We start from the raw sequence: 27,915 nt of genomic DNA on the forward strand, positions 1-27,915 counted from the left end.
AACATTTTATTATTATCGGCTATATAAACATGATAAAGATCATGAATACGTTTTTATAACGTTATTGTAAAATATTTTGAGCAAACATTTTTGCGAAATATTGTGCGAACAGTTATTATTATTATTAATAAAGCACATTTCTATAGCGCTCTGCAAATAACACGGCGCTTTTGCTCCAAAACGAACATGACAAAATACATACGGAAAACAACAACAATAAATTACACGATTTTGATTTAAACTTTTGATCCAAACACAAAGAACTAATTCCTACCTCGGAATTTTCGGATGGTACTCCATCTTTCATCAGCGAGTGAGTGACTGTATCAGGTCGTGATTTTCTTGACCTTTGACCTGATAACAGACTCGTAGACTCCTGAAAGTTTGAACCGCCCCCATTCTTGTTGAGAGATGGTTGGTTGGCTTTGATGTGAACCGCTTCTTTGACTCCACATTGGAACCATCTGCTGTTTCTGTCAAGTCCACAAAATGTCCCGGAGACTCGGTGTGAATGTGGTTTGAGACCTCTGATGCTGTACTACTGGGTCTCCTGTGTTCATTAAAACGTGTTTTCAGAGAGCGTTAAGTTTCGCCAATATAGGCTTCTTTGCACTGTCCGGTACCGGTAACAGTTTTGGCCTGGCACGGAATGTAGTATACCGGACCTGTAATGTCCATCTTATCTGTCTTGTCCTTGGGTGACATGAGGAGTTGTCTTAGTGTGCGAGTTGGTTTGAAAAACACACTAACACTGTAATTGCTGAAAGTCCTTCTAATGGCTTCAGATGTGCCTTTGATGTGGGGGAGAATTACGTGACCTTTATTTGGTCGTTTTTCGCCCACATCGTTCGTTTTGTGAGTTTTTGGTTCAAAACAAAGTTTTGTGATCAGGTCAAAGGTCAAGAAAATCACGTCCTGATACAGTCACTCACTCGCTGATAAAAGATGTAGTACCATCTGAAAATTCCGATGTAAGAATTAATTTTTTGTGTTTGGATCAAAAGTTTAAATCAAAATCATCATTTATACCAACACAGATGAACTTTCATGAAAATAAATTACACATTAGGAAAAAGGTATGTCTTCAGAAGCCGCTTAAAAACAGCCGCAGATTCCGCTTCTCTAACATAAATAGGGAGCTTGTTCCAGAGCCCGAAAACGGTGAAACAGCAATCCCCGGCTCTTTTTATTGGAGCAAACTGTATAGAGCCTTGTTTTGTTAGATGATGAGGGAAGATTGCGACTGCTTTTAGATGAATCTGGGTGATTATAAAGAGTGACATGATCTTATAAATAAGCCGGAGCAGTACCTGATATGCAGTTGTACATGTGTAACAGGATTCTGAAGTTCATTCTTTCTTCAGATTTTGAAGGTCATTTTTTCTTTAAGTTAAAAAACATTCTGTTTGAATGTTTTGCATCACGTTATCAAATTACGTTTTATGAATGTTAATAAAACGTTTTTATACCATTTATATAACCCGATATTTAAACCTTTTCTGTAAAACGTAGTGTGTTTGCTGGGTATAACACTATAAGTAGTAAATAGTAGCGTATGTAACTAAATTGTGTTACCAACTACCGATAATCGGAAACCGTTCTTTATACAGTTTATTATAACATACTGAATTGTGTACAAAGCATGTTTGACGCGGCAAAACAACTAAATTTGCCTTGTATTACAAATTCCCCCTGGTTGTGTTGTAAGCTCTACTCGGAATATGTACTTTTAGATGGGTTGACGTCCTCTCTGCAGTGGGTCTGATTAGGATGCCTCTGTACAAATAAGTGAAAACAGATTATTCCGAATTATTATAATAAGTTAAAAATGTTTACGAAAATAAGAATTAAAAATGACAGCTATATTTTCGACATAACTATATCAATTGTGCTCAAAGATGTCTATAACAATTTAAAAAGAGGGTTTGTTTTCTTATTGTCAAATTATTCTTGTAATATCATACTGGTCTACGAACTTTGACCACAATTTAGCATTATTATAAATGACGTTTACACAGAAATTGCTGAAACCTATGGGGACTACAATAAATGAAACTGGCCAACTAACATATCTGGCCTATAACACCTTATAGCCCAATATATAACTGAAATATTTCACAAACCTTTAATAATAATAGATATCCGTACTGCATACATTTGCCCTCTGGTTACTCCTTCCAACGATACCATTCTTTCATTTGCCTTGGCATATACGACATTCCAAGTATCAGTTCCTGACAATCTATATTCAATCTGAAATCCATCTACCGGAATCTGCGATGACCAGCTCCAATGCACTAGAAGAGTTATATCGTACGCAAATAACCAGCTGTCATATATAATAATTGGATCTGAGTAAGAAATAAACGTGCAAAATGTCACCTCTCGGTTTGGACAGTCATTAGATCCCAAACTGTTGCTGATCTGAACTCTGGTGGCACATCAGTTGTGAACGTCATTATTTAACAAGTTTATATTAAAGTCACCCATTATATACAGAAGCTTATTTTCTTGACCTGTGATTTTAGACAATATCGTATCAATACATTTGTTGAATTCTTTTATATTCTGGTCAGGTGGCCTATATATCACACCAATGACAATGTTTTGTGATTTGTGCTTTTCAATTTCAATGAACAAAGATTCTGTGTCTTTGAGGCAATTAAGCTCATTGATATCATTTCTCATATTATAAACAATATTTTCCTCAACATGCATACACACACCAACGCTTTTCTTATTAACTCTGTTACATACTTCAAGGTTGTAACCTTTAAGATGATAATAATCATGAGGCTTGTCTTCCAACCAAGTCTCAGCCAGACCAATGACTTGAAAATTGATGTCGGTTTCTGACAGTAACTCTGTGAGTGAATCTTTTTTACACTTCTTACATTACTACAAAGCATTGTTATGCCAGTTAAAGTCTTTCTTAAGGTGGCTGTGTACTCTCAGACATGCATGTAGTAAAAGTACTATAACTTTGTAATTATTTACATAAGACATATAAAAGTATACTTTTTTTAAAGGGCAAGACATCAATAAATCACAAAAAAAGTTAATTTTTAGCAATTTTTCTTTGGTACATCATAATAAAAAAAACACCCTTTCCACATTTTTTGAGGCCCCATTCCACAAAAACGTTTTTTTGTTTGTTATTTTTTTTTATATTGGCCTTATATTTTGAGATACTGACCATATAAGGCATCATAATGAACTTTTGAAAATTCACAAATGCTTATTTGCACAAAATAATGCCTAAAATTGGAAATAGACCAAAATATATATTTAAAAAGTCGATCATGCTTTTTGCAATGAGAATAATTACTTACCTATAGATGCTGTACTTATTGAGTTATCATATACCTAAATCGTCATTTTACCGATTAAATTAACATTGAAATAGTGGCCGTTGAAGTTCAAATTGGTGACATTTTTTGTACTTTCATCGAATCTCACAGGATAATGCAACAACTATCGTTGTTCTCCCTAACATTACGTAAACATCGCGTAAATCCACAGCCCATTGAAAAGTTTGAGCGAAATTAATTCATAACTTGATATTTAAATAGAAGGAAAGAACTTGAAAAAACTCATATTTTATCAGCTAAAACGGAGCCATTTGACCACTAGGTTTTTGTAAAATCAGTGCTTCCGTCGTGCTTCCATAGGATGCGCCGCGCATGGAGATATTTTCTTTCCTTTTAAATTGCGAACACGAGTGAAATAGTGAAATAAAATCTATAAAATAGTGCAGTTGAATTTTGCAAATCTGGATTTTTTCCCTTGTATTTATAAAAGACATAACAAAGTACCTACATACCAAAGAAGCCCAATTTCATGAAAGAAACCCGTACCAAAATGTTCCTCTGATCATAAATATTCAGCAAATGTGTAGATTGACATACCTATCGTTGCATTTGAAGAGCCACGTGGGCTATAAGATGAAAATGGTTGAAAGAGATAAAATGCTCCAATTTTGATGAAAATGGTCTCACATTGTTGGCACTGTTATCTCAACTTAACTTAAAGAATAGTTATAATGAATCGTTCCCTAAGAGAAGTATCTATAGGTCAACATCAATAGGACTCAATTGGCAATGACCTATTTTACTGTGTTACCTAGGCAACAAGTCATTATAAGTTGTCCACAATACTCTTTATTAGAGTTGTTATCACCGAAAGGACCATTCGAGACCATCTTCATCAAATTGGAGCATTTTTCTATTTCAACCCTTGAGGAGTTCATTTCCTCTATTTTGCATTGATAATTGATTGTTTTTAGTATCAAGAATATTGTTTGTATCGAGGGTTGAGATCCAGAAAGCCTCAACTCACAATCAGCTGCTCCCACAAACTGAGCATAAAGTCGCCAGGGCACTATAGAAGATACAGTTCATTAATCATGACAAAATTCAATAGAAACAATTTGCGGAATAAATGCACATTATTGCAGTTATATGACTTTAACACAGACAGCTGGATATACCACTCTAGTAACTAACATAACTAAGACATTGAACCTTCTAACAAAGCCATTGAACCCAAAATATAACTCAAATATTTCACAGACCTTTTGTTGTCGGCAATACAGTAGTTGGCATGACAGTGCTGACATGTGGAATAATAGATACGCGTACGTTATACATGTGTCCTTCGGTAGCGGTAAGCAGTACCATTCTTTCATTTGCCTCGGCATATATGACATCCCAAGTATCAGTTCCTGGCATTCTATATTCAATCTGAAATCCATCTACTGGAATTTCTGATGGCCAGATCCAACGCACTGGAAGAGCTGTGCCATATGCTAATAACCATCCGTCAAATATAATAGTTGTATCTGAGTAGGACATAAAACAGAGCAAACACAATGTCATCTAGAGATTTGGACACATTCATTAGGCCCTAATCTGTTGGTGATCTGAATTCGGGTGGTACATCAGTCGTGTTTTACCAATCAAATCAGTTGTGCTTGTTTTATCTTGTTCTCTATATAATGTATAATGGATGGTGGGTGACGTTCATTACCGGTATCCAGAATTTAAGAACACAGCGCGGGATGATATATCATTTTAACGAATATTTGTTTTACGTATGTATATATTTTCCACGCGTCTACATCCGTCCCTTTGTTTGGGACAGTGATTGCCGATATATGGACCAGAAATGACGGCTGAGTACAGGATAGCAAGGTTCATATAACTCCGAGGTAACAGAGTCCAATGAATACGAGAGATATTTGGTGTGGTCAAAGGCCCGACTTAACGATACTAGTGGGCCACGCCGGCGTTGTTTGTAAAAACATTAATAAAAACGGACTCAGATTGTGAGCCAAATAATCATCAGACCAGAACCTACAATTATTCTCCTCTTAAAAGAGAAAACAATCAAAATGAGGAGGGTTGGGACTGGCATCCGCTGGCATTTCTGTATTTGAATCTGAACATGGATTATCTTTACGATCAAGACGTAATTTTCCGATGTCATACTGATCTACAATAGTCACGCACAATTTTTGACCTTAGCTGTAGATTATTGTATTGTTCTAAAAATACTTTTAACACAGAAAAGCGCTGAAAAACATTTGGGGCCACATTATAATTGAAGACCAAATTAAAAAGACTAGTTTGCGTCTGACGTCAGGGCAACGGCGCGATGTGGTTGGTTGCTGAACTGCACAGTACTGTATTTTTGGTCTGGTTGACAGGACGTCAGACGCAAACTAGTCTTTTTAATTCGGTCTTCAATAATAGTGAACCTGTGCAACTAACTGAACTGGCATCTGTATAGAACCTTGTAATAAAGCCATGCAGCGAGCTCAAGCTAGCCTAAATTATTTCACAAACCTTTAGTTGGAATGGCAGTGGTCGGCATGATTGTGGTGACACCTGGAATAACAGATATCCGTATGTCGTACTTAGATCGTGGGGTTAGTCCTTCCAACCGTACCATTCTTTCATCTACCTCTGCATATATGACATTCCATGTATCAGTTCCTGACATTCTGTATTCAATCTGAAATACATCTTCTGAAAATTCAGATGACCAGATCCAATGCACTGGAAGATCTTTACCATAAACTACTAACCATCCGTTGTATATAATAGTTGGCTCTGAGTAAGGAATAAAAGATCAAATAAAATATCACCTTTTGGAAAACTTCAAATCTTGTTACAAGACTAAAACTGTTGATGATCTAACATTTGGGCTCAAACATTTGAAGTGCAAACACCGCTATTATAGGTCATGCTCCCCTCCAACTCGCCTTGAAATATTCAAATTACAGAACAGGCTTTGGTCTCTGTATTTACCTTTCAACAAAGCCAATGATCCCAAAGTGAAGCCCAAATATTTCACAAACCTTTAGTTGGTATGACAGTGGTTGGCAGGACAGTGGTTGGCACGACAGTGGTTGGCAGAACAGTGGTTGGCACGACAGTGGTTGGCAGGACAGTGGTTGGCACGACAGTGGTTGGCAGGACAGTGGTTGGCACGACAGTGGTTGGCAGGACAGTGGTTGGCAGGACAGTGGTTGACACGACAGTAGTTGGCACGACAGTGATATCTGGAATAATGGATATCCGTATGTCATATTTTTCCCCTCCGGTTAGTCCTTGCAGCAATACTATTCTTTCATTTGCATCGGCATATATGACAGTCCAAGTATCAGTTCCTGACAATCTATATTCAATTTGAAATCCATCTACTGGAAGCTCTGGAGGCCAGGACCAATACACTCTAACAGATGTTTGATATATTAATATACATGCCTCATATATAACATCTGGCCCTGAATAGAATATTAAAGAGAGAAATAAATGTTACATCGAGGTTTGGACACAGCCAAAACTCATTTTCATATCGTGTTCAAGGCATTAGGCCCAACAAATTCTGGTGGAAGATCTGTTGTGTTTGTCCAATCATCAGATCCTTGCCCAGTATACTGGTTTGTGAAACCTGGTATATTTAGAGAATAAAGGTATTGTTTTTAGCCGCTGGAGTGCATCTATCGTCTCATATAACACGGGTGACATCATTATTTTAAGTAAAACAACGAGGCGAAGCCGAGTTGTTTTACGCCATAGATGCACGACAAATGCACGACAGCGGACGATAGATGCACGACAGCGGCTAAAAACAATACCTTTATTCTCATTATTAAACACTTCAATTCAAATAAAAATTTTATACAAATTTTAATCAAATTAAATCTACATTTTGCAAGGAATTACCTAGGGCTTAAAATCGATCAGTCCCGTTGTTGCTATGCGCCTCCGATTGGTCCAAATAACGAGTATGCGTATCGCGTTGACGCACACGCGCTGAACCGTGTGATATCGTGTCATATCACACGGGTAAAGCTGGGTAAGAACCAATAGGATTGCAGGAACGTTCTGAAGTATTTAAGAATAACGTTTATTTCTGGTGGTCATGGTAAGGATAAAAGGACGAAATCAGGAAGGGATTCTAGAGGAAAATAATCGTCTGCTCTCAATATAAGGTGATGAAAAACGTTTATCTCATTTCATTATTGGTATAAGATATCCTAGCGCATCGACAAATTTAAACCTGTGGTAGCAAAGAAGTTGAACAACCACCACCACCACTCAGGTATACGACAGATGAATGATGATAAATCACTTGGAATAGACAACGTGCCAGATGGATATCATCTACAGATGAAGGTGTTGACCTACTATGGCGATTTTGAATAAAGAATGGTAAGGAGTGGCTAAGAGACGGTGCAGATTTTGAGTCTTTTTACTGCAAAAAAAAGGTAATTTGAAGGATATACGCGAACTACCGCACTATCAGTTTGATTTCTCATACTTGTAAGATGATGTTGAGGATAAGCATTAACAGCGTAAAGATAAGGCCAAAAAACATGTTTGTTTCCTAGAAGGTCAAACAAGTCAAATGCGAAATGCGATTTTTTTAAAAATGTCTTCAATTGACAAAAATACCCTATTTTTGATGCAAATTGGAATGGGAATTTACAGTGGGTCTCTCCGACACCCCCCCCCCCCCACACACACACAAAATCATATTCAAGAATATGTATGATCCACTTTCAACCTGCAGATTAAAAAAGGTATTAAAAAAATGTGGGATGTTTTCTCCAGTAGTTTTTCACTACACTCGTTTGTTGTCTAATGTGTCAATGTTTACTTTAGTAGTGTTTTATATATTTGTTTGCGATTTTTCCGTTTTTTTGTTTTGTATTGTCTTTGAAAAGTGAAAAAAATTCTAATGCGCAAAATAAGCCGTCAAAAACGTAATGAGCGCGCTACAGGAAACAAACTTGTTTTGTTTTGCCTAAATATAGAAGAGATCTCCATCATGCAAGCTGGTTTTCGAAGTGGAACGAATGATCACTGAAAAATACAAGGAATACAAGCTCCATCTATCGACATGGAGTTTTTCAGAAGGATGTAAAACTTCAAATATGCCTCCCTAACAAAATGAAGATTTTTGGTAATAATTCATAGTTTTAGAATAGCATGAAAGGCTATATTAAAACAACAGCAAGGAACAACTTACCAGGACTGACAGAAGTGGTAGTTTCGGGCTGGGTTACGTCTTCTGCAGTTGTTGACTCTGTAGGACTAACAGGAGTGGTAGATTCAGGCTGTGTTACTTCTTCTCCTATAGTTGATTCAGCTGGACTGACAGGAGTGGTAGAATCAGGTTGTGTTACCTCTGCTTCTATTGTAGATTCTGCAGGACTAACAGGAGTGGTAGATTCAGACTGTGTTACCTCTTCTCCTGTTGTTGATTCAGCAGGACGGACAGGAGTGGGAGATTCAGGCTGTGTTACCTCTTCTCCTATAGTTGATTCAGCTGGACTGACAGGAGTGGTAGAATCAGGTTGTGTTACCTCTGCTTCTATTGTAGATTCTGCAGGACTAACAGGAGTGGTAGATTCAGACTGTGTTACCTCTTCTCCTGTTGTTGATTCAGCAGGACGGACAGGAGTGGGAGATTCAGGCTGTGTTACCTCTTCTCCTGTTGTAGATTGAGCAGGACGGACAGGAGTGGTAGATTCAGACTGTGTTACCCCTGCTTCTGTTGTAGATTCAGCAGGACGGACAGGAGTGGGAGATTCAGGCTGTGTTACCTCTTCTCCTGTTGTAGATTGAGCAGGACGGACAGGAGTGGTAGATTCAGGCTGTGTTACCCCTGCTCCTGTTGTAGATTCAGCAGGACGGACAGGAGTGGTAGATTCAGGCTGTGTTACCTCTGCTATTGTTGTAGATTCAGCAGGATTGACAGTAGTGATAGATTCAGGCTGTGTTACCTCTTCTCCTGTAGTTGATTCAGCAGGACTGTCAGGAGTGGTAGATTCAGACGGGGTTACCGCTTCTCCAGTTGTTACCTCTGCAGGTTTAACAGGAGTGGTAGATTCAGGTTGTGTTACCTCTTCTCCTGTTGTAGATTCAGCTGGACTGACAGGAGTGGTAGAATCAGGCTTTGTTACCTCTTCTCCTGTTGTAGATTCAGCAGGACGGACAGGAGTGGTAGATTCAGACGGGGTTACCGCTTCTCCAGTTGTTAACTCTGCAGGTTTAACAGGAGTGGTAGATTCAGGTTGTGCTACCTCTTCTACTGTAGTTGATTCAGTTGGACTAAAAGTAGTGGTGGGTTTGGGTTGGGTTACACGCTCTCCTGTCGTTGATTTTGCTGCACTGACATGAGTCGTAGAATCAGGCTGGGTTACCCCCACTTCAGGTGTTGATTCAGCAGGAGTGATAGGAGTGGTACGTTGTAGCAATGTGGTCAGCGTTTCTTTTGTTGACCCTGTGTCTGTAGAGAAAAACATATATGTGACGTGTCATGTCAACAGGAGACACTTTTGGGCAGGTTATCAATTTTGAAGTTTTTAGATATCTTAAATATAGAGATATCTTGCTCCACAACGCCGTTTTCCCCAATGAAATCGCGCATTCCTAAGCGAAGATATTGATTTCGTAAGTTATGGTATTATAAAATTGGAAATCGAGGTATCGGCCTTTAAAAAATATTATTGACAATGTTGAGAGTAGGAATTACCTTGAAAAATATTTTAAAAAAATACAAGATGCCAGTAATATTCCAGTCTGAAACTATCAGACAATATTTTAAACATTAAGGGGGTACTACACCCCTGTGGTAAATTTGTGACTATTTTTGCATTTCTCTCAAAAAATAATATCACACTGGTAACAAAAGTTATGTATATTGTTGGGGCAAGGAATACAATTACTACACTGAAATTTCAGTGACAAGCGGTTCAGTATATCTGATAGGAAATGAGGTACATCCTAGCGGTACCTTATTTCTTATCATAAATAACGAACCGCTTGTCTTGGGTCACTGAAATTCCAGTGTAGTAATTGGATTCCTTGCCCCTATCATATACGTAACTTTTGTTACCACTGTGTTATTAGTTTTTGAGAAAAATGCAAAAATAGACAAATTTATCGAGGGGTGCAGTACCCCCTTAATAGCATCACAAATTCACAACAAACCCAAATTGTGAAAAAAACATCCCGGGTAGATTTTTGGCTATTTCTCCATTTATGATCCTGCCCAATGTGTCTCCTTTTGACATGATACGTCACATATATAGATAAGGTAGATAATTGTTTTGAAAAATAATCGCTACACATAAGAGTTTGACATGGGTTTGGATGCCATCTTCGTAAGATGGAGATAAGTGGAAATAAATTCTAAACTTAAAATGAATATAACATTTTAGGAAAATAGTTTTGTTTTAATGTTAAAAGGGGACTCGATCTTTTGTGCGTAATTATAGAGGGCCAGGGGATTCACTCTATCATTAAAAAAAAATTATTTGAAGAAGTCAAAGAGCCCTAGGAATAAAAACTGTAGTGTAATTCACGCCAGATATAATTTCTTTATACGACAAAAATTAATTTTTGTAATCGATCAAAAAACAAACGTTTTATATCAATTTTAAATTTAGCCTGAATCTGTAAATATGGTACCTCTCGCCCTTTTTTTTAGGTCAAGGCTATTTTTACCATTATGCAGCGAACCATTGTTGAAGCTATTTCACATACATGTACAAAACATTCTAGAGAAAGGACAAGAATATATAGTGTTGAAATATCTTTTGTTGATTTCGAATGATAATGTCATGAAGTCGTAAATTTTAAGGTCAAATTCCTAAAACCAAAACAAAACATTGCGACGCAGATAATTCCCGACTTACGCAATTTCATCATCACATCAGTGTCTTTATTATTTGTTTGAAACCTTTCCCAAACGCTATTTATGCATAAAACGGCTAATCTATCTTTACAAAACGCGTCTTTTTTAGTAAACAAAAGGCTAAAGATGGCATTATGAGATTTATCTTTTATCATTACACTCATCCGTTCAACTGCCACGGTGGCCGAGCGGTAAAGCGCTAGACGCGTAATCGAAGGAAGTTTAGAATCGCTGGTTCGAGTCCCAACGAAACCTGTGGAAACTTTGTTTTCTTCAAAATTAATGATCGCATTCCGAAATGAGTCACTTGTCGGTGAATCATGTATTTAAACAGCTGAGGCTTAACCATGTCTTAAAACTTCTACCATTGTCAAGGTGCACTTTATCTTAATCAGAATATCACAAGAACATCAAGTGCTCACTCTTATGGAACCAGATCAAGTGAATCCAATTTCATTGTTCCTAGGGTAAAAGGTATTGCCTCATACACATTCTACTACAAAGCCATTTTGGACTGGAATGATCTCCCATCAAACATCAAGGGATTGCCTACCAAGTCTGCATTTAAACAAAGTGTCAAACAACATCTGGCCAGCAACTCTCTCAGTCAAGAGATGTCTGATTTCACTGTGTAGGCATTGTTTTGGTTTCCCTTTTGTTCTCTCATCTTTTCTTGGGACCCCATCGGAAATAAACTTGCCTTTTCTGCGGGCTTAATGGGTTATCCCGGCTTGTCATTTTTTTTGGTCTGGCAAATATCTGGCAAAATATTTTTCTACGAAACCTGCAATACGTGGTAGAGATGATGAATTGCAGGAGCTCATCGATGTCAAAAGCGATCGAGTATAAACAGGGGCGTACCAGCTTTCTTGGTCAGGGGGAGCAAAATAAAGTTTTGGGGCACAAACGAAAAAAAATGCAGTTGCATCATATATACAATACATAGAGACTGTATGTCTGTGAGCTTCCCGAAAAGGGCCTTATTGGGATGATGTGCGCGCGTAGCGCGAAAAAAATGGTATTTTACACTATTTTCGCCCATTATCTGGCTAAAAAAGGGCTTTATTGTTACAATGTGCGCGCGTAGCGCGGAAAATGTTTGTATTTTACACTATTTTGGCCCTGAATTTTGCTAGACAAGGGGCTCCTTGCCCTTTTTCTTTTCCTTTGCCCTCCTGATTTTCTCTTTCATTTTTTTTTCAGTGGGCCACTTTTTCTTTAATTTTTTTTGTCAGGGGGCACTCTGCCCCCTGACACTGATACTACACATGTGAGTTTGGCTTAGATTTCACTTACGACTCTCTTCGGTTATCGGTGTTTCAGTTGTAAACCCACATAATTCTTCTGCTTCGTCGCTACCATCAATGCAGTCTTGTCTACCATCACAAACCCAAGTACCATTGATGCATCCACCAGAAGTACAATTGAATTCAATGCTTGGATCACATTCACAACTATCAATTTCATCACTGTTGTCTGTACAGTCATTGATATAATCACATCTCCGTTCCTCTTTGATGCATTTGTCATTGACACAATGATACGATCCGTCAGCACATTCACTACAGTTTAGTTCATCACTGCCGTCAGAACAATCCTCTATACCCTCACATCTCAAAGTAATATCGATGCATCCTCCAATGGTACATTCAAACTCTGTGGCTAGTGTATCTCCTCGTCCAGTGGCACAGACACAGTCAACTTCATCACTTTTGTCTCCACAGTCATTGAAGGAATCACAGTGCTTCTCTTCAGCGACACAGGTCTGGTCATCAGCACATGAAAATTCACTTTCAGCACACTGAGCTGAAAAAGATCATATTCAAATCAAATACAATATTATATTACCTTTTAAAACTAGTGATCGCCAAGTTTAGATTCCACACCACTGATTAAATCTTTCTCAACCCTATATAAAATGTTCATGAACATAATTCATGTACAGGGTGTCCCAAAAACAGAATCGTCAGTGCGCACTATTTTTCTCCTATTGCAGAAACCTTCAATTGTTAGTTTAAGTAAACCAAAAAAATAAAATGATTTAATCGGTTCCTAACTTCTGAAGATATGCTCTTCTAAAGGTAATGTACCCAATTTTTTTACTCTGTCCACGGAGGATGTTTGGCTACTTCAATGATTGAAAAGGAGTACGCCTACCATGCATAGATATCAAATATTCCTCAATGATAACTTTATAAAATAACAACTTTATTTAAGGAATGGGCTTTACCGGTGGGCTTATGGGTTATGGATTTTGTTAAGTGTCATTAATTTGTGGGCAAAATTGATGTGGAATGTGACTTCTTATGCTATACTTGCAATTTCTTGGTTATTTATGCCTTTTTGTTTTATTATGTTTTTTACTTTCTGACTTTGTTGTTTCTTGCTTTACATTTAATTACAACATAAGTCATTTCTCTTTCGGGGATATAAGGCAGTGGTTTATTAAAAGCTAAGCTAAATATTAATGGTATCTTAAAATATATTTGAGCCTATCTGAAATAGGAGAAAAAGAGGTCGCAATGAGGTTTCTGGTATTTTTTGGGACACCCTGTACATGAATTGTGTTGTCTCAAATAACAACATTGAAAAGTTTATATGAAGAGTTTGTCACATTTTTCTGGTATATTTTTACTTTAAGTTTAAATGATATTAAACGATTGGAATGGATATGTTTGTAACTCCAATGCAAAGTTTACAAATGGCTGCCATTGGATTTAGCTCCTTTTGGAACAAAAATAATTTTCTTTTATATTTGTCTTTTTTGACTTCGCACGTGGGAGGATAAAGCGATTTGCAATTATCATTAAGAAAAAAATGTTATAACTGTTCTAGTGCTCCAATGTTCCTATTCTTAGGAATATCTTCAAATAAATTTTACACAAAGCAGCCGTTGGAATCAGCCACAGACTACTACAGCCACAGACTACTGTGACTACTACAGCCACAGACTACTACAGACCATGTATATATCAACAGCCAAAGTCATTTGTATGCTGTGAATTGTCACATATTCATGAGGGCCGATTGTTCGATTCATGAGGGCCGATTGTTCGATTGTGCCGTGTCTAACGATCACGCTAGCGTTGCGTGCCTTCGCGTATACGGGAAGCGATTACGCGATAGACCATAAAAATACGCGGTCAGTGTGTAGGCAGTTTTGTCTGTCGCATTTCATGGAACAATCGCCCCTCATTATCGGGTGACCGCGATGCTGAGACTTTGACGGCTTGTACGCATAGGCGTAGATCCGGGGGGGATGGGAGGGATTTATCCCCCCAATATTTTGCCAGGGGGGATGTTGTTGACGGCTGTATGTGGGTTTCTGACCAAATTAACCTCATATTTGGCCATTTTAGCCCCCAAAGTGCAAATTTTTTTGCGCTTCGCGCGAATTTATTCCACTTGTGCACCATATTTCAACAGTTTAGCTTCAAAATGGCAAAATTTGTTCCATAATCATATTTTGGAGCCAAAACGCGCTGAATTCAGTGTACTTCGAGAATTTTTTCCAACCTCATCCCCCCAATGTCAAAAAGAAATCTACGCCACTGCTTGTACGCGGTCTGTTATCTTTTTCTTCCATGGACCCTTTGGAACCAAACTCTTCGTATAGGGTTGAGAAAGATTTAATCAGTGGTGTGGAATCTAAACTTGCCAACCACTAGGTATACCATCAACACCATCAACTAATTTGGATATCTGTATATATTTGGATATTTGACCAACATTTCAGAAATAAGAAAAAATAGGGCGCACATTTTGTTGGGGGGTGGGGGAGGCGGACCCATGTATTAACGCGTAATAAAAAGTACAAAGTTGGCTTATTTGTGTGGCGCCTAAAATTTTCTTGCCCTCGTTTAACCACCTGAACAAATAAAAACAGCCGTCTCTCACCACGCGATATTTTAATTTTACGGGCACTGAAGTCGCGGGAATTTTGATTATCGCGTGTTGAGTACCGGCTGTTTTTATTCGTTTGTATGGTCAATATGAATTTGATTTAAATAAAACCATGCGATTCATGCTTGATAATTATATTTCTAACATAAGGCATAAGGTTGTGATTGTCGGAGTGTTCCTTTAAATCACAAAACTTCCCATACTTGAATATTTTCATTGTTACAAATTTGAATAGGTTTACCTGTAATGAACCTTTTAGCTACAGACTAAACTGTTCACGGGTCATAGAATTATGATTGCAAAGAACAATAATATGCATGATTCATCCTGAAATCAATACCGGTACCCATGACAACCATTGCAAATACTTTCAACAATTCAAATTGCAAGTAATAACTTGTTCTTTGCTAAACCCCTATTATGACTACCCTTACATCAAACTATATGTACAAACACAATAACAGCTTTTGGTGTTGGTTTATTACTACCAATCGACAAGTAACACACTATGCCATGTTACCGAAATAAAAAATTATAGCAAAGGATTTAATGCAGGCCTAGCATATAATATTTCCATTGTGAAATGAGATTCGTATCATTCTGCTATGGATAGTCCGTTAAAACAGTACGGAAACGCGATAAATATGCAATTTTTCCTGCTTGCTGCGTTCGCAACAATTCTAGACCATTTAAGGTTTGCAAATTGGTTTCCCAAAATGTGGCATGTTCAGGGGGGGGGGGGAGATTGTTTGGCAGGCCGAGAGGTGGGGGAAATAGATTTTGGCAGGCCAGGGGGTAGCAATTTTGGCACGCCATTTGAAAATGTTATCCCCCCGGCTCATAATTATTGCACAGCCCCTAAATTGTCTCTACATAGTAGAATGGTATTGACTTTGGAATAAAATGTAGGCTGTTGACATGAAAACATGAAGCACCAGAAGAATGTAAATGTACAAGATATAAGCAACGTATAGTATAAAAAGCTAACGTATGTAGGCCTACTGTGTGATACATGGGTTAGTCATCCGTATAATACTACTTTTACCCTACATGTACAGTTAATATATAGTTTCGAAAAAACCAAGTTGAAATTTACAACACAGACAACAAGTATATACAACACAGATTGAATTAATTCGTCTTTTTGAGTTATCAGTCGAATAAAGCGGTACATTATTTAGCTACGCCACGGAGCTAGACTGTGTTAGTCGAATAAACCGGTACATACACTGTTCTCTTTTGCTCTACTCTCCTGGTAAGATCTATAGTCCTGATAATTTGGTACTACAGACTGTAAAATATACAATTGCAATTTTGCTTTTCAGAAACAAATAAAAGGGGTCATGGCAAAAATGTTATATGCAGTGGAATCAGTAATATCTTGGCTAACAGAAAATACTTTATTTGGTTTCTTTACTAGTAGGGCAATCAAATTAAAAGATCACCCAGCACTAATTGCAAAAGAATCCATTTTGCATGCATCCATGTCCCAAAAGTTAACACAAAAACATATCAAAAGTCCCCCAAAATCCAAGTAGTGGAACAGTGCCTAATTTGCATAAATCCAAAATAGCCGCTTATGCAGGGGTGAATTTTTTTTTTCAGTTTGACCTATCTCCGATGTACATTTCTTGAGTAAGCCTATAGGGGAAAAGGTCAAATGTCAAAACTTGGACTCTACCATGTCTACAGGGGGCAAGAAATGAAATATTCTCCGATTTTTGTTCTCATATTGTTCCGCTTGCAAAAGCATTTAATAAAAAGAATAGTTTGCCATATCTCAGGTGGTTTGTTACCCTGGTAACATGGCAAAGAAGATCAAATTCCATACAGCCGTATTGACCTTGAACTATTTTGTGATATTACCTATGTAAGTGTGTGATATAATTGAATACGTAAGTAGAAGAAGGGCCCAACTCCTATTTTTTACAAAAATGAGTTCGACCCAGCATGTTGTGGCCAGCAGACTGTTCTTCCTTGTGTGTAAAAGATGAGCCAAAATCCACTCTCTAAATAGTCTTTTCATGGAAGGCCCAACTCCATGGAGATGGGTCCTTCTTCCACAAATATTAGAGGATTATTTTCATCATCCATGAAATCTGCTTTTTACTACGATAAACTTTCTTGCTAAGCATTACATGCTTCTACTTGTGCAATTAATGGATAATTTCTAAAATTCTGTAGCTATTTATACCACATCTGCTTACAGAACTGGCCCTTGCAGTATATCAGTGGAAGAAAGGCCCAACTTCAGCTCGTATTAAGACCAGTACCATTGCCATGGAACAAATGTATGTAATATTGTATGTTCATGCATCAAAGGTCCCCTGAAGAAAAAAATATTCTGTCTATAAACCTTTTCCCAAATATTAAGCTTTTTCTTAATATCTCAAAAACAGTTTTGATGGAATTGAGTTGAGTTGAGATTAAAATTAGCAAAATTCTAAACACAATACCATATACTTCTATAGTACTTGTACTACATATGTACTTAGTCTCAACTAAATAGTCTTTACAGTTACTTGGCAAATTAACTACACATAATTGGGAGTATGTAATTTAAATCTTTGGCCTCGCTTCCAGTTTTCTGCTCGGCTTAACGCCGCCAACAGCAACGAAGTGGTCAATTACGAAAAAGGTCTATAGGCAAATAGCAACCTACGGATGTGAAGCCTGGACCCTGAAGAAGGCAGACACCAAAAAGATCTCAGCCTTTGAACTGTGGTGCTACCGACGTATCTTGCGTGTCACTTGGCAAGACAAACACACCAATGAATGTGTTCTTGCCCAGATAGATCCAAAAGTACAACTCCTGACAACAGTGAGAAAACACAAGCTACAGTACTTTGGTCACGTAGCAAGAGGCAGTGCAGGAAACCTCGCTAGAACCCTGTTGCAAGGAAAAACACAAGGTAACCGAGGCAGAGGACGTCCACGTACATCATGGGAATCAAACATCAATCCTGGACGGGAATGACCACATACACTGCAACCCAAGCCGCACAAGACAGATGCAAATGGAGGCTCATCACAAGACTGGCTGCAACCCCCCCCCCCCCATGATGAGGATGGTACCTGAGGTGAGGTGAGGTGGCTTAAAAACCTAAATGCAAAGTGAGGTTTTTTGAAAATTATTTTCCAGAGTCAAATCACTTATTTATTGTCAAATCAGATCAGTGCAGAGTATGAATATTGAAAGTTAGTCCAAAGTAGCTCAAAGTACTATACACCTGATCCGTGAACTTTGTCTTTTTTAAAGACAAATTCTTGTGTGATTTTTTATTGCACTGTCCCATAACCAAAAAAACCAAAAACAGCAAGGATGTATTAGACAAGGATTAATTATGGTTTCATGGACAATGGTGTATCAAAGCAGCGTTATTAAGTCACCTCCAATGGTTAAGCTCAGGATTTTCTTTGTTTATTCTCAAAAGTTAAACCCGCATGTAATACCAATTCTAAAGATTAACAAAGTAGTTAATATGTGTGACAATGTGTTCTTTGTATTAAGTAAGTGTTTAAAATTTGATTTCAAATCAGTACAGAAATTAATCACAATGACAGAAATTATGGAAAGCGATTTTAATCAAGTTGGTTTTAGTCTTACCTGATGTTCCAACAATGCAAATAAATAGAACCCACAGAAGGCTGAAATACTTCAGTGTAGTTGCCATTTTTGCTTGTTTACTGTGAACAAGGTTCATACTAAAGCGACATGTAAGCAGGCTTTCCATTGTTGCAAAATTCGACCTGAGCTCGCTCACCTGATCTATTTTTTTGTGTGCAATGAACTGATGCAGCACTTTTTAAATCATTCATCTTAATTTAACTTTTCGGAAAATCCCGAAAGCCTTTGCGTATTTAATCCTCTCCACACGGGTGTCGGAATTGTACATTTTCATGACCATATTTGGAATCAGCATCAAAAAGGCATTAAAATGAGTATAAACAAGCCTGGTATTGGTTCAGTGGTTCTTGAGATAGCTCTTGATATTTTGAGAACATATCTCAAAACTCGGGACTTTTTATGTGGAAGCATAATATTACAAGCATACACAGTATTAACCTATTTACCGCTGATGACATATTATTGATGCGCACATCTTTATACTTCTATTGACTGCGCAATTCAACGTGCGCAGTGTACAAGTGCGCATTGAAATACGTCAGTGGGGGTCACAGAGGAGAAAGAAAACAGAGCGCGTACCACCAGTCAAAGCCCCCGTGTGTTATATGATGTAAGTTCTCGCATATTCATAAGGGCCGATTGTTCGATCGTGCCGTGTCTAACAATCACGCCAGCGCTGCGTGCCTTCGCGTATATGCGATAAAGCGTTGCGTACTTTCACGATTCCGCGATAGACCTTGAAAATACGCAGTAATTGCGTACCAGTCTTGCCTGTCGTATTTCATGAACAATCGGCCCTCTTTATCGGGTGATGCTGAGACTTTGACTGGTTGTACGTGCTGTTTTCTTTCTCCTCTGTGGTAGGGGTATATATGCAAAGGCTTTCGGTATATGATCTATTGTTTAAACAAGAAACGGCAAGTTCACGTTATGACCCGATTCTTGTGTATTATCCATTAATTCATTCGTTCATAAAAGGCTTAATAACAAAATGATTTTTATAGCAGTAAACAAAAACTGAATTGCACCAATTTTACAAAAATACAAAATAATGTAAAATTAGATAGATATAAAGTAGATATTATTAAATACGGTTGAAGTGCGAGACGAACTTCCAAAACCAGCAATTGTTTTTTCCACTTTTTTGCCATGTATAGCACATTGGCACTGTCAGTACACTACTACCTTGAATGGTGCATTTCTGTCCGGACCACCGGCTTTTCCGATATGCCGTTCATAAAGCCGTAATATGAACAGACTGAGCGGCGTGGGTTTGAATACGGTCGATATGCAGAATGCTTAGTGGTAGAAGCACATCCAGGTCCTTCGAAACCCATGCAAGTATGATATCGATGCTGTTGGCAATGGCTTCGAAGTCATCAAGTGAAGTCATCAACACCTGGAGATGGCTAATAGTTTACTCAGAGTTATACAAATATCGCATGAGTTAGATTTGCTTGTACCACTCAGCTGGATTTGCTTTAACGCGACTTATTTTTTATAACGGTAAATGTGTTATCTCTCATCTATGATGCTTTTTATGTAACTAGTCATCCACGGTTTATCAGTGTTATGGAGTTTCATTGTTTTATTTGGAATGTATGTAACAATAACTTCCTAAATGGTTATTATAAAACATTTTCTACTGCTATGAAGTTTAGCCCTCACCATTCTGTGATCACTTTCTATATCTACCTTTGTGATAACTCCACAGTCCTGGATAATTCCCCTTTGGCTACTGAGAATAAAGTCTATTTGGTTTCTGGTGTGTTCATCCGGGCTTTCCCATGTCCAATAGCGGTTTTTATTTTTCTTCAAGAATGTGTTGCCTATAACCAGCTTATGCTGTGCTGCAATTCCAGTAGCATTTCATCTGGTTGGCATTCTCCTGCTTTGGCATTAAAATCGCCCATAACAATGGTATACTTTCCTTTGTTGGCTTCTATTGCCTTACTCACGTCTTCATAGAATATTTCTACTATCTCATCATCGTGCAACGGATTGTGGCACTGTTTTTATTTTCATATATCTTCAGCACTCTGCGTCATTGTTTTATTGCTACGAGACCCGGCATTTCTTGTACAGTAGGAGACAGTTCTGCACCAAAGCGGTTTTCCGAGCCCACCAATGTTGGTAAGATTTTGTGTTTTTACATATTTGTTTGCGAGGTTGTATCTGTCCGAGCCAATCAAGGCGCCTTTCATAGGCCAGCGTTTGCCATTCCATCGTTGTTTTTTCTTGATGTAATGGCCGGTGTGTGGGCAGACTCAGCGTCAGCTTTCGGCTAAATACTCGAACTGCACTCGCCCCGTGTATAAACGTACCACCTAATACGCCTCGGATAGCCAGAGTATGCAGCGGACTCGATGGTCGCAGCTTACAACTGACGTTGAAATGCCGCATGCTCTTGGCAAGAGAATGAGGTCAAGCAACTGGTCTATATGAACTTTATATTCACATGTACATGTGTGCATATATTCACATATTATTTACATATACCATCCTGTCTGCTCGACAGACACACCCTCTTTATTTAATGTTTATTTACAATGACGCTGCCCATATCCGAGAATACTGTAAACAAATCGCGGCGTCAACACTGTACTTATAATAGTAACTTTTCAATCTTCCCGATCAGTTGGCTACTTTTCCAACTGCTGTGCAGCTTGCACTTAAACGTTGCCTCAATGGATGCCTGGTATCGTAACACCAAAAAAACAATGGCGCAGAGTGTTATTTTGCCTTTGTTTTGACAATTTATGTCCACAACAATGCCCGGGAAAGTCTGAAATATCCACACACTAATATGACCAATCACAAATGAACTCTCAGTGCCCTGAACTAATGAACAAAGCATACGACCCAGTCGTACTTGCTTCCAAAAATAGATCTATATATCCTTATATATAGCAACTCTTCAATCACATCGATCAGTTGGCTACTTTTCCAACTGCTGCGAAGCTTGTACTTAACCTTTGCGTCAATGGGATGTACGGGAAACCGTTTCTAGATTCGAGTGCAGACCTTTGCATTTCTAATAAGGTCCACATATGCACAAACGGTCTGTCGGCAAAGTCACCTACCTTACAGGAAACGCCGGGTATCGTAACAATAATACAATGGCGCAGAATGTTATTTTACCTTTGTTTTGACAGTTTATGTCCACAAGAAACCCGCAAAAGATGGAACAATCTTTGGCATTTTTCAAATTTTAGCGTTGGTGGGCAACGGAGTGTTTTCTTGACCCGGAAAATCGCTTTGAGCCAGAAAAGTCAACTACTTCACAAGAAACGCCGAGTCTTTTAACAATAAACAGTGGCGCAGAGCTCAATCGGGTTATTATTGGGTTCCGTTGCCATCATCCCTCTAACGTGCATATGGTATGTCGTGTCTATGTTACACGTGTTTTGGAGTTATTAATTGTAATGTTTCCCCGACCGGGAAAATCGCTTTGAGCCAGAACTATATCTTGAAAAAGTCACCAAAACCCCCAAATTTCACATCGATATGGTATGACGGAATATTTGTGTTCGAAGATATAAAATATTCATATGCCCTCTATTAGTAGCTATCGAGGTTCAATAATATTCGGATCGCTCAGTGGGCTTGTACCCCAATGCCAATGATAATAAACATGATAAAACAAAGATCCACTGCTGTAAAACGTTGATAAGGCGAAAATGTGATTACGGCTAAATGATTATACAGAAAATTTAAACATTTTTTAAAGCAGGAAAACATAAATCGGGGGTTTGCACAACATCCACACCCCATTGGTATGACGAGATTTAATCCAATTCTTTGAAATTACCTGGTATAGCAGTTGTCACTAAATCTTCCAAGTAAATGGTTGTGAGGCGACAGGTTGCTTCATCACTGCTATCATCACAATCTGCATTACCATCACACAATAAATTTACATCGACACATCCACCATCATCGCATACGGTTTCTGTGGGTTCACAGTAGCAACCAGTCGGTTCATCACTTTTATCGGTACAGTCAAAAAATCCGTCGCAATACCAATAATTAGGAATGCATTCGTATACTTCGTCACATAGAAAGTTGCCGCTCGGACAAGAATCTGTGCCCAATATACACAAATAAGACGATGGTCAAACAATTTATGAAAGCATTAGTCAATTGTACTTTGATTTATATAATCTTTGTATACATGTGTGTAGGATGTGTGTGTGTGCAAGGCTCCGTCTGTTTGTGGTAATCTAATCATTTATTTTCTGAAATTAACTTTGGGGTTCTATGCGGACTTTTTTTTTTAAAATATAAATGGCACATTTTACCTAAAAATGATGATGCAGAAGTCAAGTCTTCAGTCACTTCTTCTCCTGTAGTTGATTCAGCTGCACTGGCAGTGGTGAAAGATTCAGACTGGGTTACCACTTTTCCTGTTGTTGATTCAGTTGTTGATTCTAAAAATGTAAATATTACAATTCACAAAAAGGTTCACTTTTAGTGCTCAACGTTGAAATCGGCCCTTTATTTAAGAAAAACTCACTAAACATACATTTTTGAGCCCGCACCCCCCCATAAATTCTGGTTGCAGGCCTGCCTACAATATAGGCCTAATATCACTATATTAATATTCTGATGGCCGCATCTAATAACCATGTTGTAATAATTGCTCTAAATACGTATATATTGTCAGATATTAAGGGGAAATTTACACATAATAGCACCGAAAATGGCTCCGATTGTGGTTGTTGAATGCGCCAAATTTATGTGCTCTCTCAACCAACCCTACTTGAGCCCGCACCCACCCACCCCCATAAATTCTGGCTGCAGGCCTGCCTATAATTTAGGCCTAATATCAGTATATTGATATTATGATGTTGTAATAATTGCTCTAAATACGTGCAGGAATATTGTCAGATATTAAGGGGAAATTTACACATAACAGCACCGAAAATGGCTCCGATTGTGGTTGTGGAATGCGCAAAATTTATATGCTCTCTCAACCACCCTTACTTGGTCCGAGTAAAATTGTACACTTTATGGCTTATCAAATCACTTGCATCTGAAATCATAGAAAATCAATAATTTTCCAATAAAATAATCTACGACAGTAATAATATACATTGCCTCTGGATGTCTATACTCAAAACCCAAAAAGTATCATTAACGATATTTTCACAACAAGTAACGCCAATTCTGAACATAGCGATCCTTTACAGTTCTTACTATAGTCCTTTCAGTTTTACGTGTGGCAAGTCACGCATAAGCCAAATCATAAAATATTGAAGTGTCTATCGGGCAAACAATCTCTTTAATAATACAAGATTTGCCGAATTAATGTAATCTGTGAGGTCAGTATATGATTCCACAGCGAGTTCATATTTATTTTAATCTCGCCTGATATTCCAACAATGTAAATAAATAAAACACACAGAAGGCTAAAATACTTCATTGTATAAGTAGATGCCATTCTTATTTGGTAAGTGTAAACACTGTGTATATGCAGTACTCTTAAAGCCGAATTAATGATGCAGCAAAATGTGACGTCAGCATGCTCACGTGACCTGTTATTTTTGTGCAATGAACTGATTAGGCCCTTTTAGACTTGTTCTTTGCAAATACAAAATAGAGAAACAAAATGAATTAATAGAACTCAAAATTAAATCAATTGACTCTTTTTTGTTCCTCTGGTCCCTTTTTACTCAACATTGAGTACTTTTTAGTTTAGAGCGCCTGTGTTATGATCTATCACAGATACTGGCTACTCGGGTAGCTAGAGGCACATCCTGTACACCCCCAGGACTAAACCAAACCAACATTTTTAGGTTCCTGAGATGACCCCAAAACATAATAAGGATGTTCCCGAAAATACCAACTGGCCCCAAGTGGGTTTTCCAAAGATGGCGTCCAAAATGGCCACCAAATGCAGGTAATCACTATAAATGACCATATATGAATACTATTTCTGAATCAAACTAACCTTTTTAGCTTAATTAAAGAGCCCAGCATAAACTCAAGTTGATAAAAAGGAACAAATGTCCCAAGAGTCAGTGTAACTGATAACTTGTAGTCTTTTTTTTAGTATTTGGCGGCCATTTTGGGCGACATTTTGAAAATATACTGACTCTATGTTTCCATATATCAACTTGAATTTATACTGGGCTCTTTAATTAAACTAAAAAAGGTTAGTTTGATTCAGAAATAGTATTCATATTATATGGTCATTTATAGTGATTACCTGCATTTGGCGGCCATTTTGGGCGCCATTTTGAAAATAGATCATAACACAGGCGCAAAAATATCGTTAATGATACTTTCTTGGTTTTGAGTATTTACATTAGACATTAGAAATAGAAACGACTTCATCCAGACGCAATGTATATTATTATTATAGTAGATTATTTTATTAGGAAATTGTTGATTCTTTATGATCTCAGATGCAAGTGATTGATAAATTATGCCCCAAAGTGCAACATTTTACTCGGACCAAGTAGGGGTGGTTGAGATAGCATATAAGTTCAACAACCACAATCGGAGCCATTTTCGTTGCTGTTATGTGTAAAATTTCCCTTAATATCTGACAATGTTCCTGCACGTAATTAGAGCAATTATTACAAGCATGGTTATTAGGTGTGACCATCTGAATATTAATATAGTGATAGCAAGCCTATATTGTAGGCAAGTCTGAAGCCAGATTTTATTGGGGTGCGGGCTCAAAAATGTACCTTTAGTAAATTGTCTTAAATAAAGGGCCGATTTCAACGTTTTGAACACTAAAAGTGGACCTTTTTGTGAATTGTAATATTTACATTTTTAGAATCAACCACTGAATCAATTGCAGGAAAAGAGGTAACCCAGTCTTAATCTATCACTACTGCCGCTGCAGCTGCACTAACCACACTAGAAGAAGGGACTGAAGACTTGACTTCTGCATCATCATTTTTAGGTAAAACGTGCCATTTATATAAAAAGTCCGCATAGAATCCGAAAGCTAATTTCAAACAATAAAAGATTAGATTACCACAAGCTGACGGAGCCTTACACCCCCACCCCACACCCCACACACCCCCACCCCACACACTCACCCCATACACACATACTTACAACATTGGCCAAATTATATATAGTAAGATTGATAAGATTATATAAATCAAAGTGCATTTGAGTAATGCTTTTATAATTTGTTTGACCATCGTCTTATTTGTGTATATTGGGCACAGATTCTTGTCCGAGCAGCAACTTTCAATGTGACGATGGTGACTTCATTATGTTTACTTGTATTGCGACGGATATTTTGACTGTGCCGATCAAAGTGATGCTACTGTGGAACCACAGAAATCGTATGCGATGATGGTGGATGTGTCGATGTAAATTCATTGTGTGATGGTAATGCAGATTGTGATGATAGCAGTGATGAAGCAACCTGTCACCTCACAACCATTTACTTGGAAGATTTAGCGACAACTGATATACCAGGTAATTTTAAATAATTTAATTAGACCCTGTCATACCAAAGGGGTGTGGATGATGTAGCACCCCCCCCCCCCATATATGATTTCCTGCGTTAAAATGTTTCAATTTCTGTGCGATCATTAATGATCTCGTTACAAAAAGATCCACTATCCACGAAATGTGGATATCCAACTAGTTTGCACCGCAGGTCTACAAAGAAGCACTAACCGCGAAATATTGATATCCAACAAGCTTAAACTATAAATTAGCCCCCGAAAGAGGGCAGGGCTTGAAGAATGAGGGAAATTATTTGGTCTTATGTAAAAGAAGAAAAGTAGAATTAGGGTAAGGGATTAGGGTTAGGGTTTAGGGTTGGGATTAGGGTTTAGGGTTATGGTTGAAGTTAGGGTTCAGTTCAGTTCAGTATAGTTCAGTTCAGTTTATTTCAGTTTATTTCATCCATTCAAAATACATGTTAACATGATACATAATAATATTTTCTTTTATAAAATAGTGCGGAACACTTTAAATTATATGACAAAAGTATGAAAAACAGAGGATGAGGATGCCACCAAACGCACAGCGTTATGTTGTGACACCCTATAGTAATGTTTCAATTTTACAATAACCAAAACAAAATTTAATACATTAGGAAAAAAACGAACAAAGACAAACAAGCCTTGTAAGTAGAGAAAATACAGGATTTATCAATGCAAAATTCAAAGTATGTAATGCATATTAAATAAGAAATAATTTTATAACCAGTAGGCATAGGCATATCTAGAATATTAAGTCATTTTAAGCAATTTCCAAAATATTACATGAAAAAGATGTAATGTAAATGTAACAGTATTGGATATAGGCCTACAACCTTGAACACAAAACATGCATGCATGAGCAAATCAGAGGCCTAAATCCAACATTTACATGTGAAATTGGGTTTAGGGTTAGGGTTTAGGGTTATGGTTATTATTTAATTATGGTACAAATTAAAAATACGTACTACGTATTTTGACAACGGGGAACACTGTGCCCATACGTATGCTGTAATACAGCATATCCATCCCGGCACGGTATTTACCGTGCCCATACGACCCGTATGGACACAATGTGTTACGTGTACATGTGTGTTTCGGGTGGAAAAAAGCGCCTGTTGAACTTGGAATGAACTGCATTGCACAATTATGTAATCGTTATTTTCTTCGCAACCAGTCAACCGAATCAAATAAATTTTCGTATGTGATGTTGATGTTTCCCCAGATGTAAAATCATCAGGACTTACCTTGAGTGGTAGATTCTGGCTTCGTAACTTCCTTTTGAGTTGTTAATTCAACAGGACTGGTAGTAGGTGTGGTAGTTTCTAGATGTGTTGCTTCTTCGTCGGTTATTGATTCAGTTGTTCTGAGCGGTGTGGAAGCTTTTGACTGGGTTACTTCTGTTCCCCCTGTGGATTTAGTGAAACTGAGTGGAGCAGTAGTAGAGCTTAGCTGGGTTGATTTATCTTCAGTTGTTGATACGGTTTGGGTAGTTGGTTGAGATGTAGAACTCAGCAGTGTAGCACCTGTGAAAGTATAAGAAAAGGTATAAAAAAGTTTAAGATAACATCATGGTGATCAGTTATTGTTCTTACAAAAATACACTACTCCAAGAAATTAGAGTAACAAACCTATATTTCATGTTTTCATCAAAGATAAAACTTAAATACATTGAAACATTGGTTCAAATTCATTGCAGACAGATTCCAT

At 37.8% G+C, this 27,915-nt stretch overlaps 1 protein-coding gene across 1 annotated transcript; it reads right to left on the reverse strand.

Moving 5' to 3' along the window:
- On the reverse strand, nt 1-27,915 carry LOC140167853 (uncharacterized). The gene is made up of 11 exons (XM_072191146.1): nt 27,876-27,915; nt 27,453-27,731; nt 23,047-23,175; nt 22,557-22,829; nt 12,511-13,020; nt 8,542-9,804; nt 6,362-6,790; nt 5,847-6,113; nt 4,574-4,840; nt 2,124-2,351; nt 1-1,776 (listed from the first exon to the last, which is right to left on the reverse strand). The coding sequence occupies exons 1-11, from the start codon at nt 27,913-27,915 to the stop codon at nt 1,766-1,768; spliced, it is 3,696 nt and encodes a 1,231-aa protein (XP_072047247.1). The 3' UTR covers nt 1-1,765.

This window comes from Amphiura filiformis, chromosome 1 (genome assembly GCF_039555335.1).
Source record: "Amphiura filiformis chromosome 1, Afil_fr2py, whole genome shotgun sequence".
Lineage (NCBI taxonomy): Eukaryota > Metazoa > Echinodermata > Ophiuroidea > Amphilepidida > Amphiuridae > Amphiura > Amphiura filiformis.